This window comes from Hippichthys cyanospilos, chromosome 5, assembly GCF_059441005.1.
Source record: "Hippichthys cyanospilos isolate Australia breed blue-spotted pipefish chromosome 5, RoL_Hcya_1.0, whole genome shotgun sequence".
Classification (NCBI taxonomy): Eukaryota; Metazoa; Chordata; class Actinopteri; order Syngnathiformes; family Syngnathidae; genus Hippichthys; species Hippichthys cyanospilos.
In genome coordinates, this window is record NC_142373.1 from 20,768,063 (window position 1) to 20,790,505 (window position 22,443).

Sequence of the window (22,443 nt, forward strand, 5' to 3'; positions counted from 1 at the left end):
TATCAAGCCAAACAAAGCACAAATGAATGACCTGTTCAAGGATAAACTAAATTGGCTCCAAAACATCATTACGGCCCATGCGGCCCAGTACCAGTTGATCCGTGGACCGGTAGCGGGTCGCGGATCGGCGGTTGGGGACCTCTGCTGTATACAGTGGGGCTAATGAGTGGCTGTGACGCTCCAAAGTCCAATCGTCCTAAATTTAGGAATCCTAACCCTAACCCTTTTGCATCTTAAAGTTTACATTGTAGTATTTTTTGATAACCTTTTAGATCCACAAAATTTGTAAACGTGTTTTTCTTATTAGCAATTTGAGCTGTACTGGTTACAAAAAGGGGCAGGGATTAAAATGGACATTTTCTGTAGAAGAATTGAAGGGCAAAAGAAAATGGTGTCTTTGCACATAATCTTCCGCACTGACTAAATGTGGGCTTTTTTTTGTTCAAATCAAGACCATTGGCTCCATGAAGAAAAGTACAAGAACTCAGTCTAAATGTAGACCTGGTTAATATTCTATTGAACCAAGACGGCAAATCTTTGGATTCTATATATATACTGTAACTGTTGGGAGCTTTTAACCATGTTAAAATGTTAATTGCTCACCCTGAACACCGTATTTATTTTATTTCCTTGAGACATTTTAAAGAGATTTTACACCGAGTCGACCGACTTGAAAAGACAAGTCAAGCTGTCTTTTCATAATGCATCAAACTACATAGAAAGAAAAAAATGAGACGCGCAGCCTCGTTGTTGACACCAGAGACAATTAGGTGACGCTTGACAAAAGTTTCAAAGACGTCATAAAGGGTGCGCGGCAGCTGTGCAAAGTATAAAATAACTTGATATTGGTCCTTTATTGTATCTATGCATTGTGAAGTTAAACATTGCTGTCTTAAAGCACCTTTAAATTTTACAATTGCATGGTATTATTCATGTTGCCTTAAAAAAAAAGGGTCCCACTGTGGTAGTTTACCACACCAGAAAAGGGTGAATCACAATATCTCGGACAGAGCTATATGCAAAGGGCCCATTGAACATTGGTGAATAAAAGTTCAGGGAAATCAAAGAGGGGTTACAAATATGACATGACACACAGAGACATTGATGAGGTGATTGTAACTAGCAACTGATTAGAGACCAAGGTTGTCAAGCCAGCTATGTGTAGCTTTGAAAGAAACTGACTCACCCTATATCGCTTCGATTATCAATTCTTAATGGGGAAGATGTACCATCGCAGATATTGTAGTTAAACACCAACAAAATACAAATATTACGTAAACAACCTACCTAACCAGAGCATAATATCGCTTGTCAGGGATCATCAAACCTGTCAAATGTCATTCTGATGACTATTACGTAAACAACAACCTAACCAGAGCATAATATCTATTGTCAGGGATCATCAAACCTGTCAAATGTCATTCTGATGACTAAACTAATTCTTTAATTCTCTTTAAAGAAGAAATCATAAACCTCCATGATTATTTTTAACTTTCTTATCTTGGAAGAAGTTTTACACAGTTAAACAAATCCACATCTGTGTTGTCCAAACAATCACTAATATTTCAGAGATATATTTGAAGGATCTCAAGTCAACACAATCAGCTAAAGTAACTAACTGTATTCCTAGAATTTGCACATTTCTCACTAGTGATGTCCAAATGAAGCTTCGTGAAGCACTTGTGACATGTTTTGACTTCTCTAGATCACACTCTTGATTTAAAGATGCAGTGGAAATTTAAAACATTTGCGCTGCACTAGCCATAAACTTTAAACCAAGAGCACCACCTAAAGGGGTAAAAAAAAAATATGGCATGTGTTTCATGATGCTTCATTTTCCTGTCACTATTTCTTACCAGCTTCAACCAGAATCCTACTTTGTAACTTGTCTTAAGAGTTAACAAGCAGCTCATGTCTACAGTGCTGAGCCATAACAGCTTACAGTAACATACAGAAAACACTGACAGCTGCCCAAGGGGGGAAAAAAAAAGGAAAAAAAAAAAACGCAGTGATAGACATGTAACATAGACAGTTACAAGACTGTCAAATTAGTGGGGAGACTGTGAAGTATGCAGGTTAGAAAGAGAAATGGAAGAAACTCAGTTGATTCCTGACATGGTGGTTTTGCCATTCTTTCATTTAGAGATAAATGAAAAATGTCTGTCAGTTATTGCTTGAAAATAAGGAGGACGGAGCATGCGAAAATCCTCGACTGAGATAAATGAAAATGAGCTTGTTATGAACGCAAGATGATCTGTTGGGACAGAGTAAACGCTCAACAATTCCGATTTGCTGATGTTGCAAGAGGGAAAAAAAAAACATCCTTTGGAGACATAAATACATAGCACACTTGTCCTATTTTTTTCTTTATCCTACCTTCCTCATGAGGACCAAACTGTTCTGCAGCCGGTGAAGGAGGCGGCGATGGAGGTAAATTGGTGGTGTCTTCAACTACAATGGAAGATAAAGAATGACGATGAGGTTGTGGTCTGTGTTGAATTTATACTAATGTTATGTTTTTGAAATGTATTCAAGCCTTTTACAAGGATCAAAGATGCTATGCTAATACCGCACTTTATTTTTGGGCTCATCTGAGAAACTACTTGAGAAGTCTAACAACAGTACACAAGGTCTCAAAATAACCATTTTTACCCAATTATCTCAACACTGACCAGCGATTGGGTGAATTTTAACAGAGGTGGGCAACCCCATTTTTTTGCTGTTCCAACATTTGTCAGTCGTCAGAAGACGGTTTTCATTCAAATTTGTCTAAATTTCATTACACTACAAGTAAAACAAAGTATTAAAAAACGTAACATTTATCCCGCCGATTAGAACGACGGATAAAAATTGCACTTCCGACATTTTTAATTTGCCACTTTTTTTTAGTTCGTCGGTGTGTCGGCAAAACGGGTGTCAGTCGGCGACCGACTGACAGGGACAGTGCTGACAAAGTGCCCACCTCTGATTTGGAATATGGAATAAGTAGACCTTTATTTCTCAGCTCTTGTCTTGAGTGTCCTTTGAGGAAAAAGTACTGTAATGTTGTAGCTAGTGCATAATTCTGTGGGCGTGTATGGCAAACCTGATGGCAGCCTTTGACTCTCCTGTTCCCCCTTTAGTACCGCCACTGCCTCAGCAGTCACTTCCTGCACAATTCTTGCAGACATTTGCTCTGAACACAAAAATGAATGAATAAATAAACTTGTGAGTTCCTTTTCAATGACAAAATGATTACAGGACATATTTTTTGCATTTAGATGCGCCTTTTAGTGCAGGAAATATGGTAGACAAACTTAACATTTGTAATTGACTCTGTCTTGTTTCCAGAATTATCGGCTTTAATGTTATAGAAAGATCTCATTTCAGATTCACAAATGGATGGCAGCATTAAAACAATGACCTTGTCACTTCCAAAAAGCATGCTCGCAGTGATGAAAACGTACTTGACCCACATAGGTCAGCATTTAGCCAACACAAACATGTCAAATAAAATATTGACCTGCAGTACTCTATGCTGAGAACACAAATACGAAAAGGTGACATATCTGCAATCACTGTGGGTATACATATATACATATATATATTGTGATTGGGAAATCCCTTCACACAAAATCTGATTTTGTGATTGTAAGGATCTGCCCATAGTGCATCAGATCTGATAACTCAACAATTAAAACAATGCATTATTTATTATAATATATTATATCATATTATTAGTATTATTATTATATTGTGATTTTTAAGGATCTGCCGATACAATCCAATTCAATAACTCATTAAAAAAAAAAAAAAAAAAATATATATATATATATATATATATATATATATATATATATATATATATATATATATATATATATATATATATATATATAAAATATTTAGATTATACTACATTACATTATATTACATATTCTCATATTACCTTACATTTTAAAGTACTTCGACATTTAGTTTTGGAGAAAAACCTGTGTAGCATGTTGCTCTTGACCTCTTTGAGGCAAAAAAACAAAAAAAAACAAAGCAAGCTCAGGCTTAACATAATGTCAAGGAGGCAATTTAGTGCTTCAGAGGTTCTTGTTGCATCTGAAGAGCTGACTCTCAGAAGGCTCAAGGCTGGAGGATTATCGAGTGTCAGCGATTCTCTGCAGTTGTCCACAGCGTGTCGGAGTCACCTCTTAGTATGTGTGAGGGATGGCCCTAAAAATCGATTAGTCAATTGATTGTCTGTTGGGAATCTTGTTGATTGTGTGGAAAGCTCATGATGGAATGTTCATTAAAACAAGACATTTAATGTGGTCAGCTTTTGCCTTGACGCAACGGAAACAAAATTGAATGAGTTGGTATGATGCTGTGATGTTAAATGTGAAGTACGCGGCTTTCTCACAGTGTGATGAATTTAGAATCCCTGGTTATTTGGATTGTAAAATGGAATAAATAAAAGCAAGATTTCCCAAAACACCGTCAAAAATATTCCCATCACGATCATTTTTATGCATCTTATCATTAAGTAGAAGTCATATGGTTAAAAGCTCTAATGTGAGCCGAGGGCAACAAAGAACAAAAGCTCTGGTAAAACAAATTGGTGGGGGGGACCTGTTGTCATGGTAACACCAGTGGAGCATCACCATTTCTGTCTCCAGGGTGTCAGTGAGGGTGAACTGGGGGGCTGAGTGGTCGAGAAACTGATTTAACGTTGTAATTATGGCACGTTTAATAGCAGCATGTGATTGGGGTTGGACTGGGTGTGCTTGCAAACCCACGCAAACCCCATTGCTAACACACATATTACATACTGTACATGCAGAAACTTAAGTTTTGTGGAAGCGGGTAACAAAACATCATGAGATTATACCCCGAAACTGTTTTTTGTTTTGTTTTTTAACATACCTGCAGTAATAGCGTGAGCACCAGTTAATTCCCCATTGAAGCCGTTCTCTCTTGCAGAGAAGGGGGCAGATACACCACTTTGGCATGTTCTGTATGAAGATGATGAGAAACCGTTGGCCCCGTGGCTACTCGGGGTCTCCTGGCCCCTTGAAGGGTCCCACTGAGCGGCACTGTCTTCTGGCTGTCGCTCATCTGCCATGCTGGTACAAGCTCAGGTCAGGGGTAAAAGGGGAAGTGAGGGACGTCTGTATTTCTGTGAGGAGGCAGACATAATAACAAATCGGCATGTTTTTACGTACCGTACTTCCCGCGCTATACGGCGCATCTAAAACAAGGGATTACTCTATGAGCAAAACGATTAAGAGGTGCTAGTGTGAAAGAACCTCAGGTATATGAAATATATCAAATATACAAAAATTCAACGAAATAGAGGCAAATGTAATGAAAGGATCAAAAAGTACAAAAATCAGACAAATCGAACTCCAACGAATCAGTCTACCTGCCGGAAAATGCTTGCGTTGAATATTTAATGCAGAGTGTTTAAGCTCTAAGCCTAAATGAATAATGGTGAGGATTTGCCTGACTCAGCTCAGCGGATTTGGAAATGACAGCCCAATAGAGACTGGGCACTGAGCGCGGCACACTGACTCCTCCGACTCACAATATCATTACGGTCCGTCTGATTTGAAGGCTCCTTCATTGTCACGGCTCGTCTTCCGCCAGTGACCCCGCTCAGGGCCTCATCGGGACGGCACTTCTATTTATTAGAAGTCGTAAAAAATCAAAATGAGATTGTCATCGTGTCTTGCTCCTTCCTGTCTGTCTGAAGACGGAGGTCACTTTGTGTTCTGTGTCTGACCTCCGCATCCAACTTGGTCATTCTCAGTGGTGGACAGGCTGATAAGACAACCACCTGTGTACTTGAGGAGGTGGTGTGGAACCGCAACGGCCAGTTATTGATTGGAGCATTTGGGAGCATTGTGTAGTATGAAGATCATCACCTCCAAATCGGAGAAGATGGTCCTCAGCCGGAAAAGGGTGGAGTGCCCTCTCCGGATCAGGGATGAGGTCCTGGCCCAAGTGGAGGAGTTCAAGCATCTTGGGGTCTTGTTCACAAGTGAGGGTAGGATAGGGCAACTTATGGCTAACAAACAAGCTAATCGAGAAGCAATGGCTAATCGCCCTCTTGCTAGGTGATGAGACAAACTGCAGGAACAACGTAGGCTCTGTGTAATACTTTTTTCTTCACTTTTCATAAAGCTAAGCATGCGCGTCCCATGAGTTCCTTTTCTGAGGATTTTTGTTTGTTAACTGAAGCGGCTTGGACGGCCTGTCGGGGCTGCACTTCATTCTCGTCAGGGTGTGAATGAGATTGTTTACCTTGTCACTCTACAGCAACGGAGAATTTGGAATGAACTTCCTTGGGCTAATCGAACTGTGGCCTGAACGAACCGCGCAAACCTTAACTGATGGACGTCTGAAGCTTTTCGAGACCGCAGGCTTGAATAACATGACGTCACTGTGTGCCCACAGACACCGCGCTTAATGTAGGAGCGGAATGACATTGAGGAAGAGTTTTTGATGAAAGAAAGGGTGCGTACCAAACACTACGTCCGGGTTCTCATGTGAGTAACTCGCATAAAAATGATGTCCGCTCCTGATAATTTGTCTCCTTAATGTGGACGTGACTTTAAGTTAGTGATTTCTCTTTTCCTACACATTATGGTCAATTTCTGCAAATTTCCGATTGGCATAGCAGATGCTGCTAATGTTGAGACTCCAAATGGGGACACTGAGCACAGAAGGTTCATCACCTTGTTGAAGGGCACCTTAACCATAATTGGCATGGGCTGCAAGGGAGTCATTCTATCACATTTCCCCGGGAAGGCACAATCCATAAGGAATGATCGGCCTGTTCGATAGGCCAAAGACCAAAAGTAGCGCAGCTTGGCCACGTTACATGCATGCACACTCAAATCAGGTCTAGTACTGCTACGCTCTGTGTTTTGTTGGTGTTTTGGTTAGCGTCGGGCTTTTCTGTTCCGTCCTGAGTTTTTGTTGGGCTTTGATTTGTCTTTTTGCATTCTGGGTTTGGTCTTTTGTTTATGTTTTTAGTCGGTCCATGTTTCTGTTCCCCGTGGAAAGAAAGCTTGGGATAATATCCCAAGTAAGATGATCAGCAAATCATTTTCAAAGACGTCCATTTCAAACAAATCGGACGGGTTTGAAGATGACTAATGAGGATGTTTGAACAAATGATGAGAAGAAAGAAGCCGACGATGAGAGGAGCTATTTGCCATGTCAGATAGTGATGATGACTTATAGAGGAGGTTTCAACAAATTAATCCTCAGCCGTGTCAAAAAATAAAGCATTGAAACCAAATCATTAAATTGTTGCAATATTAGTTTCAGCATTCGTCTACGCGCACATTGCCTCGCAGTCTTGTCTCGCTCCCGCCCCACCCACTCCCCCCATAACCGCAACAGTACAGTATATATTCTCCGATACACAATTAAAAAAAAGGTGTTTAAAAGTACCATAATGTCCTAATTTTAATAACACACACTGTGTGTTATAATTGGACAGTCAGGATCTAAGTCAGGGGTAGACTTTTAATTCCGTTTTCGTCAAATTCACTCTAATTGAAAAAAGAGGTTAGAAATACGGTCATTTACTTTTAGTAATTTTTGTATTAAATGATTATTTTGAGCACACGCCGCAAGTTTACCTTTTTGCATCATGGCTCCACATCCTCTCTCATCATGTTCAGACGTGACAAGTACATATTCTGACTCAGTTATACTGTCTGCAAGGCAAATTATGCAATGTTTTTCCAGGTGGCTCTGATATATGTCATTATTTTAATTTCTTTTGTTTTGTTTTTTTCAACGATGAGTCTTCCTCCCACCTGTTATTTCTTCCTACCTCTTTACCTTCCTCCTAGTATTGTCCTTCCACCTACACACTCCTCCCCCAGCTTCCATCAGCCTTCATCTTTCCCCTCCTCTCAGCTTTCTCGGCCTTTTTTCCATCTCCCTCCTACGTTCTGAACATGCCAGTATCTCAGTGTGTGTGTGTGTGTGTGTGTGTGTGTGTGTGTGTGTGTGTTTGTGTGTGTGTGTGTGTGTGTGTGTACGTCACACAGATGCTGCATTGCAGGGCTCTCCTCTCAGGGCCGCCTCACTGCAGGAGGTGGAGAGCCGCAAAGGAGCTTAAGGAGGCACTGCCTCGTTTTCTAATAATAAGAAGAATAGTTCTACCTGGCATTATCTTGCTAAAATATGACAACTGGAGCGTTTACATGAAGGCTAGATACGGTAATGTTGTCTGCAAGGAAGGCAATGATGTCAAAGCAGCTAAGGCGAGCTGAAGCGGCCCGGTGGGTGTCCTGGCCTAGAAAGGCTTCACTCGGGCTTCTGAGGGAGAAAATCGCTGGCTCCAGCTTCAGGGTGACGGTGTATATATGAGAGTGTTAACAATCTTATCAGGGCTACACAGTGGTACATGGACTCCATAGTCAGCATGTTGCCATCACAGAAACAAGTTTTATTCGTGGTTTGCTTCCTTAAGTGTGTAGTTTGTACAGGCACCCGTACTTCTCTGGGCGCTTCGGCTCACTCCTAAAAAACATGAAAACTAGCAGAAAAAAAATCTTGTTGGTTCTGATTCTGTAGGCAAAGTTTCTTTGGTCCAGCACTCAGTCAGTGTACTGTACGGGGTTGGGATACGGTACTACTTAGATGAAAAAGTACCGTAATTCCCCAAATACAAGTCGCACCTGTGTATGAGATGCACCCTTAATTTTGGGGTGAAATTATGGTATTTTCTACGTTACTGTGTAGACGCACCAACACTTTGGCAACAATGTCAAAACTATAGTAAAACAGAAGAAATCTCATCATTTGTAAATTCTTCATATTTTCTTGTGCTCTTATCCGTAAAGATTATATTTGATGCAGGCTATCTGTTTTTCTGATTACGCACATTGTGAGTGGTCAGTGAACGCAGCACCAGCATAACGTTGAATATGCTTGAAGCAGTTGTTTTTCCTTTTCCTCACGATGCAACTCGAGTTCTTTTACCCATATATACCTGAAGTTGCGCACCATCCATGTATGATCGTGTGTATGTGCCAAAAGACCGGAATTAATAAACGAGTCAAATGGAATACTTTTCTGTCTTCTCTAACCGGTGCACTCTTAATTGAATCAGCTGGAGACATCATAACTTTTACATGATCCTCTTCGTTTAAGTAATATTCCTGTGTGTGAACAAGGATGAACTCTGACATAATTTTATATATTTATTGTATTTATTATTTTGTCCCAACTCTGGCTTTTTGTTGTTTGCTATCAAAAGAAAAGCATACAAAAAAAAAACCACTGGGAAGCTATAATATTGCATAGATCGTCAAAACATGAGGACTTTCAATATACAGTCCTGCCATCTCTTCTAAATGCTTGCAAACTGGAGGTTGAGAGGTACATCCTATAGCTGCAAATTTAGCCCATGTCAGGCTCATTTACCGCCATTAAAAATTGGAAATGTTGTCAATTTTGGACATGTTGGAAACCCAAAGTTTTATCATGCATTTGCCGATTTTTGCATTAATCCTTTCAACGGCAAATCACAAACCGGGTGCAATTGAAAATTTTGTGTTGACACTCCAAAACCAGCAGGAGGTCGCAAGCGGACAACTTATGACATTTGCAAGCCTTTCAATGACTTCATTGAGTGGCTTAGCCTGACTGGCATAAAGCAAACTTTTTGCTATATGCATTGTGGGATTTGTAGTTTAAAAAAGGCTTTGATCCAAGAACTAAATGTTGCAGGAAAGCTTTTATTTTGCTGCAGGGAACCGTTTTATTTCACGCAATATTGTATCTACAGCATTTTTTTTTTTTTTTTTGGCCAATGTTATGACCCTTTAAAAGTCAGCCCAGGTTGGATGATAATAAGGCTAGGTTGGTGAAAAATCCCTGGATACCTAGAGGTTAAAATAACTTCTAAGAGATGAATATTAACACGAAATTTGGACGCCCAGTCACTTTTTCAACACAAATTAAATGGACTCCAGAAGCCACAAATGAAAAGAGCCCCGTCATCAATCAGGTTACCTGGAAACGCGTGCGGGAAACAATGAGAGCCCATAAAAGCGTGACTGCCTTTCAGCGGACCTTGGTGTTGATTGTCTCGCTAAAGCAGCTCTTCTGGTCCCACTCAATGCCAACTTCCCACTCAGCTCCTCACAGCCTGCACTCACATGTACATCCACCCACACGACCGCTGCTTTTATGGAGGTAACAGACAATCCGCTCTCTCTTCTTTTTGCTCGCCCTCTTTCATTCCATAGAAAGTGTTTCTTTTTGCATATTGACAGGTACAGAGTATATCTGTGAACCGTTGAAAGACGATGATATTTTTGTTGTTATTTTCATGGGAACTAGGCAACTAGTAAGATCTGTTCAACCAGTGGCCCAATTAAAGGGCAGTTTTTCATGACGGACAGTAGGAGGTGCTACATAGTCAGTAGCTATTAAAAACATGGCAGTCTCCAGAGAAGTGCCACCCCCCATGTAATATCATTTCATGATAACTTGACCTACGATTATATTTAAAATATACTGTTGGTCGTTAAGAACATATTTATTCGCAAGTTTTTTAATTTTATAATCACTGAATGTATTCCTTTTTAATGAAAAACGCTCTGAATCTTACTGTGTCCCTTTAAGCATTCGACTGTTCTTTTTGTTTGCTTTAATTTATTATGAGAGATTAATTCAAGCATCAATTGGGCATTTTAGCAAGGAAGGAAGTAGCATTACAACAAATCATAAGAAAAAAAAAAAGAAATGTATGTACCTGATTCACCTGTGTGGGACTTGCCAGTGAATCAAAGCCACTTTTACAAACAAAGGACCTCCTCTTTCCGCTTTTTGAAGACCGTCGCACCGAAAGCGTGACTTCTTCGATGAACCTAGAAATTATGAAAACAACATCAAAAAAAGAGAGTTGATCACTTTCATTTGTACATTTGGAGAGTATTTCTTTCCTTAATAGTATCTGTCTGAACAACATTGATTCTGGAAGGTTTCATCTTCTGCTTTAGTGGTTAAAAGCCTAGTATTGTTAGTGCCTAAAATAATTAATTACTTTGGTACCAAGTAACATTTTGGTACTTAAGTACCAAATTAATACCAGTAATTAGTAATTAATCATCAAACTAAGCAATTACTTTTGGTATTTTAGTCACTAAAGTTAAGCACGAAAGTTAGGCATTTTATTACCTAAACTGATTACTTTATTACTGAAATAATTAATTACTTTAGTAATTGTAGTAGTTACAATACTAGTATTTTTAATACCGAAAGTAATTGATTACTTTGGTACTTAAGTACCAGCGTAATATGTTATTTTAGTATTTAAATCATGGATCTAAGCATTTGTTTTGGGTGCTTCATCTTCTAAAGTTCAGCACTGTGTATCCTTTTTTTTTTTGAAGAAAAAAAAAAACGCTAAGTCAAGGCTTTGTGTTAAAGATGAGATGAATTGCGATTTTTTTTTCACACTTATAACTGTGTAAGTCACACCTGTTTATTGCTTTTTTTAAATAGCATTGCGCGCCATGTCAAAATGTATTTTTAGCATATTCCGCAAAAATGTGAACGGTGGGCCGCAAATGGCCCCCGGGCCGTAGTTTGGACACCTAAAGTGTCAAATATGATACTTTGTGTCTATTATGAAATGCAGGTGCTGATTGTAAAACAGAGAATTCAGCCTTGCCAGCTTAGACAAGAGGACTGATCCCACTGCCATGCTTGGACCTCAAATACACTGCGAAAGTCAGGACTAAGACTTGACTGGCTTGAAAGGCGCTCGCTGACGGGAACACAAAATCCACTTAGCGGCGCCTTGACAGTTGACTGTGAAGATGTGAAGTGCTTGAGGCTGTCGTTCTTGGACGTCTTCTGTCAGTCAGTCCGTCTCTTCAGGTATATTTAAGATTTTCAAACAGCTCTTTTTGAAACAGCATCTGTCGGGTTTTTCCCCTTCAGGTAATGTACAAAGTCAAAAAGCAGCGAGAATTTTCCATTTTTCGACGCATCCTCTCTCGACTACCAAATAGTGCATTTCCCACTGGCAAGTGAGTCGTGTAGCTATCCAAAAGGAGGCGTCGCAGCTTTTGGAAATTGTTCTTTCGCTCTTGCAACATCAAGTAAAGGCTCAAAATGCTTTTGAATTAGCATGCGGTATGAAAACTGAAAATCCAACCAAAGTGTGACTCAGCGGCCCCAAAGGTATTTCCTATTAGAGCAGTGCCTCTCAGTTATTATTTTAAAAAGCACCGCCCCCTCAGGAAATAGAAAATATTTTGTGGCCCCTACTCGCCACGGTAACTACAAATAAGATCTATGGAAATTGTGAACAGTATTCTCCGGTGCACCAGATTATAGGGTGCATCTTCAATGAATGGCCTAGTATGAAACAGTTTTCATATGAAGGACGTGCCGCATTATAAGGCGCATAGAATAGAAGCTATAGTAGTAGGAATGAAAACACTTAATTCCACTAGAAGTGCATTGATGATGTCGATAACTGTACTGTACGCACCTCTTTTCTCAATCGTACAAAATGACTTTTGAAAGAAATGCGTGTAACTTCAGCAGAGACTTTGACAATGAGAGCGCCACAGTACCATCTGGCTGCGTGGATGTGCAATTACACTTCACACGGCAAAAACAAAGCTAGTTACCCAGGTTCATACATGTCACATCGCACCCCTTCTAAGGGGGTGTGTGGGGGGGCACACCCCGAGAACAGTATTAGTGAAAGACAATGCAGCATGACTTTTTGTCCTCATACCACACTAAACAAAAGCAAATGCAGATGAGAAAAAGTCATTTCGCAGTGAGACTGCCAAGTAATTTCACCACATTCATCTTGAAATCTATTTGAAGTGTGTTACATATAATTAATTTCAATTCAGACATTTCCAAGGACACCATAGGACACTTCAGCCGCCTCCCTACAGCACAAATGTCCATTTATTGGCAAAGCAGTGCTTTGTCCTTAAACTAAAGTTTTGTTACTTCAATTTTGTTTCAATCAACAACACATACACAGGAAAGTCCATATTTATGCACCCCCATTTTTTTCTACGATACTGCCCTGTGCTAAATATCTGAATGCAGTCCTCGAATCATTAAGTATACCGTGAGGCGAAACATGCAATAGAAACGCAGACACACTGCGCAAATTGACAAATCTTTAAAACATAGCATGACTTTTATGCAGTAATTAATCTTGAGCTGCATCACTGCCTTGGCCTTTAGCAACCTTGGCAGAAAATTGATTAGGACAAACAACAGAATCTTGCAAACGTGATGCGATGATGAACAAATTATAATGTGGAATACCCAGTCCTTTATATAGCTATAGATATATTTTCGCACCCTATTTTTTGGATAAAGCGTGAAATGAGTGCAAATTATCTCCCATTAAATACAGACATAAGGACTCAAAACATTCCCAGTTCATTACTTGCAAGTGTCTCATAACACTGCAGCAGAGTACTTTGTTTTTTAATTGTCGAGCGTCGTCGCTGTCATCAGTTTCACGTGTGAAGGATTACCAACACACACTCGCATGCAGAGAATTCACAATACTGTGCACACAATCAAAGCACTTTGTTCATCTCATGGGACCACGCATCCAGTAGCCACCTGTCAGTTTGAATGCGATCAGCAAAGTGTACAGTGTGTGTTTGTGGTGTGTGTGCGTGTGTAGGCGTGTGTGCGCATGTGGGTTTGTTTATGCTTCAAGGGGAGTACTAACAGGACATGTACATGATTGATTTATGAAGCAGTATGTTTAAAAAAACGATAGATTTGGACGTGTAGACAGGTGAAGTAATTGTTCATGTATTTGAAAAATAGGTGAATTTTGCTGCTTGATTTGTACTCTACAAACGCAGCATAAATCAGAATACCTTATTTAGACAAGTGGGGTGCATTACAAAAGTAATGTAATTACTGTAAATAATTTTTGCTGTAACACTGCAGTGTAAGGCATTACACGCAAAAAAAGAATAGCAATATTTTACTCAGCATTAATGACAGTAATATGCATTACAATGCACAATAATATATAGCCTGAAAAAATATATATGCTCCTAAACCCTTTGAATTTATAATATCAATTGAAGCAGCTGATAACATGATTGAAGTTCATTTGGTTGCCTTAAGATGGCACTGATGTATTGTTGGTAAACGTTGTTTAGGTTGTTTAATTTGTACGTTTTTATTTTATATTTCCAGCGAAATAAGCATAATTTACAAGTCTCGGGGAGCAATAATACTTATTTTGGGATAATTTTGAGCATGTAGGTTGACTTAAGTTTAGTTTAAGGTTATTCCACTGGATGTGTAATGAGCACAAAGAATGCCAAATCCATATTTCCAGGTATGTTGGTGAGCCTAGTGTAAAAGTAATACAACAGTGTAATGCCTTACATTTCAAATACAGTAATATTATAATGTAGCCAATTACTTTAGAATGACAGTAATATGTCATAAATAATGCATTACAGTTTGGATGTAACTTGCCCAACACTTTGTATATTACTGTAAAGATACTTTTTTAATGACTTCCAGGCTAAGCCTTTGAACGGCTTGCAAATGTCATAGATTGCCCGCTCGCGCCACCCCGTGGTTTTGAGGTGTCAGCACAAATATTTCTACTGGGGCCCATTCACGCACTGCCATTGAAAGGATTCATGCAAAAATCAGGGGAAATGTATGATAAAACATCAGATGTTCAATATCTCCAAAAATGACTATATTTCCAATTATTAATGGCAGTAAATGAGCCTGAGATGGGCTAAATTTGACAGCTATAGGATGTACCTCTCGACATCCCGTTTGAAAGCAGTTGGAAGGAACAGCAGCATGGCATATTGAAAGCCCTAATGTTTGGACAATCTATATTTAATATATTTAAGCCTCTTGGTGGTTTTTTTGTGTGCTTTTCCTTGGATATCAGACATCAAAAAGGTCAAAAAGAGCAATTGGGGTCAAATTTCCCTCGGGGGTTAAAAAAGTTGAACTCCGCCTTTAGAGGACAATCGTTCATTAGAGTGAGCTAGCGCCACCTGGCTAAGTGCGCCCCTAACTGGTCGCCAGCCAATGGCAAGACACAGACAAACAAACAGTCACACTCCCAATGTGAAATTTAACACCACAGGACACAATGTAACAAATGTGGTCTTTGCTAGTACAGCGACAACAGCGCCGTGGTTCGCCATGAAAGGAAGGTGACTTGCTTGTGCAGCTCCCGGCCGTATAGTGAAGCTAAGCGTGGCTTTTAGCAACACAGTGACGCAGCAACTTTGCAGCGGCGCATACTCATGCAGAGAGGATAAATGTGTAAAAGGCTGGGATGACTGACGACAATCAAGTGAGGGGACTCACCTGGCTGACTGGGATACGGTCCGTGACTCAGGGGAAAGCGTACATCCGATCCCTGGAAAAGGGACAGCGGATGAAGGGAAAGAGCGCTTGTGAGGCTGGAAAGGCAAAGAGACGGATTTGCCTTTTAGTCCTTTGGGAGTGCGGTGGCAGGTGGTGTCTCTTAATACACACGCACACACAGAAGCTAGCACCTGCAAATCTCCGGGACAGATGGAGAGAGGATGAGGTGGAAGCTGAGGGGAGAAAATAGTAATCAGTCAACGCCGGCTCTAAAGAGAGCTAGTTCAAGTTGTAAAATTGGAGGGTTGTGTTGCTTGTGTGCTGCCCATGCTTGTTAGTGTGACAACTCAAATATATGTCCGCTTTCCGCTTGCTGGCTTCTTACACACTAACACGCACAAGAGGGGATTTCTATCGTAGTGGGGGCATCCCATTGACGTAATGCATTTTCGAGCCCCTAAGCCTAACCCTGGGGTCCATCAAAATGATGCGAGTGCAAGAGGTCCCCGCAAAGAGAGTAAAACCAAGAACTTGGTCCAGTTCTGTTGTAGTAGGGACATCCCATTGGAATCATGCAATTGCTAGACCCTAGCCCTAACCCAGGCCTCAGCCAAAATCCAATTCAAACCCAGACTCGAAAAACAAGTCTCGATCCTCAAAAAGAATTCCGAAATTGGGGGGTGTCCCCACAAAGACGGTAAAACCCAGAGGTCGGTCAATTTCTGTCGTAGTAGGGACATCCCATTGACATGATGCACTTATTTACAACAGCTGGCTTAAACTTAAAGCTTACGCTAGCCCAGTCAAAAAATATTTTGCAAATCCTCCCTAGGAAAGAGTAGACATTTCGCATGCAACACCCCCCCCCCCCCCCCCCCCCCACACACACACACACACACACACACAACTTGCCACTTGCCACTCTGGCCATAAATAAGATTATTATCTATAATAATCATCATGTGTTTGGGACCGCTTGAATGTAAAGGTATTTACAAACATTTGACTGATACTGAGGTGAACAGATTGGGATTGGAGATTTTTCAAACTTGGGGAAAAAAAAAAAAAAAAGCAATCCAAACTTGAAGCTCAGTCTACATTATGCATCCAGACAAATGCATCTTAAACAAGCTGACCTTTGTATTTTTCACTTAACTGCCCGAAATGCAAACTTGGGAAATAGCCGGTCTTTGTATGGGGTTTTTGTACAAAACTTGACTGGTATACTTTGGAGTACAAGATGAACTTTGCAAAGTGCTGCAAGTGAATGCTGATGCACTGCACTTTCATCCGCTCCAAAAAAGCTTAGTTGTCATTGCAAAGGGTGAATTATACTTTTATCAGTTAAAGGGCCTATATGTTCATTGTAGTTATCTGTGAAAAGATTCTCTTAGTAATGTCATGAACATCTAAATGATAACATTTAGAAACCCATTTGTTGACAGCAAAAACTAAATGGCCACCATTATCAGTATTTTCACAATTTTGCTAAAATACCGTAATTGTCCAAATAAAGGATGAACGTGTGAAGGACACAACCTTAATTTTAGGGTCAAGCTCTGATATTTTCGATATTATTGTGTAGAGGAAGCACAAAGAATTTGGCGGCAAAGTAAAAACTATAACAAAACAGAATACATCTCATCTTTGTTCTTCATATTTTCTTGCGTTCGTTTTCATAAATGATATATTTGTTGTGGATTAATTTAAGTGTCATTCAGATTTCCCGCATTGTGGGCGGTCAGTAAATGCCTCGCCAGTGCAATGTTGAATGCGCTCCAAGCAGTTGTTTTTCTTTTTCCTCGCGACACAGCTTGTATTCTTTTTGCCATAAATACCCGAATTTGCGCACCATCCGTGTTCCACCAACTTCATGATTGTGCGTATATACCGAAAGACCACAATTAATAAACGAGTCAAATGGAACGTCTTTCCATGTTTTCTTACCGGTGCACTCTTGATTAAATCAGCTAGAATCATCATAACTTTCACAGGATCTTTTCCATTTAAGTAATATTCCTGTGCGTGAACAAGGATGGGCTCGTACGTTAGTTCAGTCTGCTCGCTTCTTTTATGGAAAATGATATCGTAACAGCATCAGCTAACACGAGCTGCTGTTAGCTGCACCAGGCACTGGCTGCTAACAGCTAACTGGCGTCATCACTCTAGCTCGCCCTGTTACGGTAATTATTGTAAACAAGAATGTGGCCGATATAAAAACAAACATCTGTGCGTCAAAACTCGGCTCATGTGGCGGACGAATAAATCTTCACCAAATCCCATTTTTAAGTTACCATTTATAGGACGCACCCATACATTTGGCCCTCATTTTTGGGGGAAAAAACGTGTGTTATATTTGGGGAATTACGGTAAATGAGATATACAGTACATTAGTTCATCAATGAAAACATTTAGTTTTGCTCCCTTATACAGGTTTATTAGCAATATGTAATGTGACCACCTATTTACATGAATTGCCACAAAGCACACACAATCTTAAAATGGGCTACGATCCTATTACAAGCTGTGCTAATCAAAATGTCACCTCATCTAAACGGAAACGAGAAGTGAATGGTTGTTGTCCTTGCCATGTCCTGTCTTACAGCATCCTTACTAGATTATTGCACGTCGGCAGTCTGTGAATACATTTTGTATATTGCAGCTATGAAACCACCCATCAGCACACACTTGAATATAATCCAAAATCCATGTCTTGTGTGGTGCACACAAACACACACACACACACACACACACACACACACACACCTACACACATACACACACACACGTCATGCCATATGGGATTCGTTGCAAATTGTATTCAGAGCTTGTGTGTGTTGAAACAGAGACAGCATAATTGAGACCAAAACCCATCTTTTATATTACTAATCAATCCTAAATTGCTATTACCGTTAAACTGTTAAATTATGTTACCAACCAAAATTTCTAGTTGATTCTTCTGAGGGGAGCCAAATCATCAAGTTATTTGGCTGATATGGTAACGAAATTTCTGAGTTATTTTGACTAGGTCGAATCATTTGAGAGTCAAATTGACCCAAATGGTCTCTTTTTGACCAAGTAATTGGGAAGTTCCTTCTTTAATAAGAGCCCTTTAACTACGTCAGTGTTTTTAAGCACACAAATAGCAACAGCCATTTGGCCACTAGGTGGTGCGCCAAGACGAGTAATGGAGCTTTTTGTCAAGGTGGTCTTTGCATATCTGTGTGTGTGTGTGTTTTGATATTGTAAACTTTTGCTATCCGATCTTTTCTGGGGCAGTCGTTCTCTTTTACTCTAATTAAAAAACTGCCAATGTCTGCAGGAAAGGATGTATAGAAAATACTGGTGCAAACGTGGTTGTGGTGGAGTTTTGAGGCAGATATTTTTAGTCTAGGTTTTTTTAAAGTCGACTTAGCCAAATTGGTCAAACTTTCTTTTTCCCAGCCCCAGTAGTAATAATAAACCCAATAATAAACCCAAGTGGGTTATATTTAACTCATTTTTTATTGGTTTGGATCAGGGGAGTAAAAAAAAAAAAAAAGACTACCAGACAACAATCTCTGGTATTCCTTTGAGAACCAAATCAAAATTGTTCAAAGCAAATCCGCTAATTATCATACATCAGCACCCTGTTTATTTATTTATTTTTTTTTTGCACCACAGTAAAACTACAGCTATTTCCTGGGGGGGTAATGGATGCTGTCCTGTTGCTTCAATTACTATTACACGGCTTGCGTAAAATTAAATTCCAGCCAAAAGTCATTTTCGTGAATGAGTAATTGTGTTTAGCTGATTAAAATTGCCAATCACAATGTCAGTGCGATTAACTGAGTCAAAGACCTTTTGTGGTTCAGAAGCCGAAGGTTTTGGGATCAAGCCTTTCCCATGAAGCATTGTTTCCCGCCTAAAGATTTGTTACCTTTTCAGCTGAACTACACAGCTTTGCACTGTTTTTTTTTTCTTTTTTAAGGAAATCCAAATTACCTGCTACATCACATAAATAGGCAAAGCATGTTTACCAAAAATGCATTATTTTGTTTTCTAAGTTACAATATAGCCGCCATGGGGTAAAAGTCCGGATGTGTCAAGAAGGGCCTCGGATGTCAAATTTCTTATAGGAACTTATGGGATGCACCCATACTTATGCCTTCATTTTGGGGAAAAAAGTGTGTCTAATCTTTGGGGAATTTTGGGAAATGGTCAAAAATCTTCTACCCCTTTTAGTTTTGCTGATGTTGAAAACTTTTCATACACTTTTTTGTACATGGTGGGCTAGATATTTCATGACACATGCATTATGTATTCTATTGTAATACAGATTAAAGAAAGAGCATTTAAATTCCATGAATAACCTTTTCTTGCAGTCACGTATTCTCCTGTTAAGACTTCTCAACAGGCGTATTACACCAGAATCCTAATACACATGGATCTAATCTGACCTTTAAGGACTATGCTGTTTGGTAATTATCTCCTTTGGGAGAAAGCAGGAGCCTTAATTGGTCGACTCATGTCATTTAGTCATTTAAACTCATTTTAGATTTTCAAGTGATTATCCTTCTCCACGTTCACCTAACTGCATATGAACTCTTGGAGTCACTTCTGATAAATGACACAGCTCAGCATGTTTCTCATCGGATTTTTTTTTGTTTTGTTTTTTTGCATTACAATGGGGAAGAAAAGGCATTCCTATTCCTCGGGGGATTAGGGACCATAAAGTCATTAAGGTTGACCGATGAATCATCGCACCTCCCACTCTCAAGTCAATGTCGGTCTCACTAAAATGCTATTCCATCACTGTGATAATTGTACAACAATTAAAAATACAACACAAATATCCTATCCCCAGACACATTTTAATAACATGTTTGCACATGTTTATTGTGTGCAGATGTCTTGTGTATTTGGACAATGGCAGTTTGCTTGAGGGAGTGGTGAAGCCTGCTGCGCGTGGTGATGAGCAGCCTCTCAGTTTCCATAGCAACACCCTAACTCACTCAGTCTCCATGGCAACTAATAATGGCATTAGCTGATTCAGAAAATGTTCATATCAAAAGGAATGATAGTTCTCATGGACGACGATTCGAAGGTGGATGAACACATTTTGGGGAAATATTAGCCCCCCCCCCCCCACACACACACACACACACACACACACACGCACGCACACACACACACACACACACACACACACACACACACACACACACGTTTGCCAACCATTTTTTTCTATTCGTTAAAGTACACGCAAATCATCAAAGAGGCCCAAAATCAAGACAGTCAAAACCTCAATGGGTGCTGGCGATTTCGCTCACGACCCCGGAAAATAAAAAAAAAAAAAACATTTCTTTTTCTTTTCTGGGAATGTCGTGCGCCAAATTCAAACAAGAAAAACCCCATCTTCATAAGAGAGGCAGGGCGGCACTTGTGTGGCAAATCTACAATCCTCCCATCCTGTGGTTTCGAAAGCGATGTCAGAGTCCAACAAGTATCGTGCATGTCACAACAGATGCTGCAGATTGTGATGAAAAGTGACACAAAATGGAGGGTGCTACTATAAACTGCACCTTTTGAATATTTTAGTTTTTGAATATCCTATTTATAATCAACTTTGCTTAGTTAAAAAGCATTTTAAGAACAAATTAAATGTTTTATTTCAATCCCTGGTTGTCCGGGCATTTTTCACTAACCTGGCCTTATTATCACCAAACTTGGGCTGACTTTGAAAGGCTCATAACAATGTCAAATATAAATATATATTTACTTTCAACCCCCTAAAATGTTCAATGGCATAGGGTTACACCCCTTAATGTACAAAATTGTAAAAATGTGAGAATAGAAAAAGTAACTACGCTGTACATGATTAAATTGAACTAGGAATATTTACAGTATTATGGCATAATGAGAGTATTATAACTTTTGAAGACTTTTGAATTATGGGAGTCCAGGCTAAGCCAATCATCAAAGTCATTGAAAGGCTTGCAAATGTCATAAGTTAGCCGCGAGCACCTCTTGGTGATTTTGGGGTGGCAGCAAAAAAAATTCTATTGAGCCCCTTTCGCGAGTTGAGAGGATTCATGCAAAAATCAGGGGAAATGCATGATAACCATCTGGTTTTCAATATGTCCAAAATAGACAATATTTCCAATTTTGAATGGCAGTAAATGAGCCCGACATGGGCTAAATTATTTGACACCTAGACGATGTACCTCAATCTCCCATTTGCAGGCATTTAGAAGGAAGGGCAGATTGAAAGTCGTCGTGTTTTGACAATCTATACAACATTTTAGTCTCCTGGTAGGTTTTTTGTTTGCTTTTTATTTGATATCACATTTGATATAAAAAAAAGTGATCAGTATTAACACCAAAAGCCAGTACAGTCATTATTTATTAAACTGTCTTTGAAAAGTACACTGATAGCAGCGTTGCTACTGTGTACACGCTGATACAAAAATAAAAAAAAATAAATAATTAAATAGCACTGGCAGAGCCTACTAGCACAGCTGACCAACATGTGCCATTTACAGAAAATAACCATAGTAATCTTAGCCCTGTAACATCCAAGACTGTGCCATGCAAGCAGAAACTGCTAACGGGAAAACGCCTCCCGCCTCTGGATTCCTTCACTCGTCTCAGCGGTAGCTGCTGAAAACAAGATGAAGGCACATAAAACAATGTGGCGCAACACAGCAGTACGCCGCAACGAGCAAATCAAGGAGAGCGAGAGGCTGCTGACAAGGGGTGAATGCGTTCAAGGCGGCTCGCAGGAGAGCTTCCACAGTAGGCGCTATGGCTACGGGGCTTCCGCTGGAATAAAATCAGTCTTTACACCTTGACTAGGCATGGGCCGGTAAACCGCGGGGTTAAAAAGTCAACGTTTCAATCATTCCGAACACTGTCTATAACCAAGCAATGAATCTTTTTATTTTATTCTTAACAAAGGGTGTGTTTAACCTCTGGGGGACATTTTGATCCAACTCGAGCTTTTTGGTGTTTTTGATGCATGATATCAAATGGAAAACATACAAGAAGAAACACTAGGAGGCTAAACTATTGTCAAAACATGACAACGTTCACTATGCC

At 39.8% G+C, this 22,443-nt stretch overlaps 1 protein-coding gene across 7 annotated transcripts in view; it reads right to left on the minus strand.

The window, feature by feature from the left end:
- map2 (microtubule-associated protein 2) overlaps positions 1 to 22,443 on the minus strand; it is a 64,401-nt gene that overhangs the window by 34,237 nt on the left and 7,721 nt on the right. Inside the window, exons 1-5 of one of the 7 annotated variants that reach the window (XM_088414200.1) lie at positions 15,364 to 15,743; positions 10,757 to 10,871; positions 4,894 to 5,146; positions 3,086 to 3,175; positions 2,377 to 2,451 (exon numbers count right to left, since the gene is read on the minus strand). In XM_088414200.1, the coding sequence (XP_088270326.1) occupies positions 2,377 to 2,451; positions 3,086 to 3,175; positions 4,894 to 5,092 (364 nt within the window). In that variant the 5' untranslated portion in view covers positions 5,093 to 5,146; positions 10,757 to 10,871; positions 15,364 to 15,743. Of the gene's footprint in view, positions 1 to 2,376; positions 2,452 to 3,085; positions 3,176 to 4,893; positions 5,147 to 10,756; positions 10,872 to 15,363; positions 15,744 to 22,443 lie in introns of those variants that run through there. The other 6 variants (XM_088414197.1, XM_088414202.1, XM_088414203.1 and 3 more) reach the window with 6 other exon arrangements.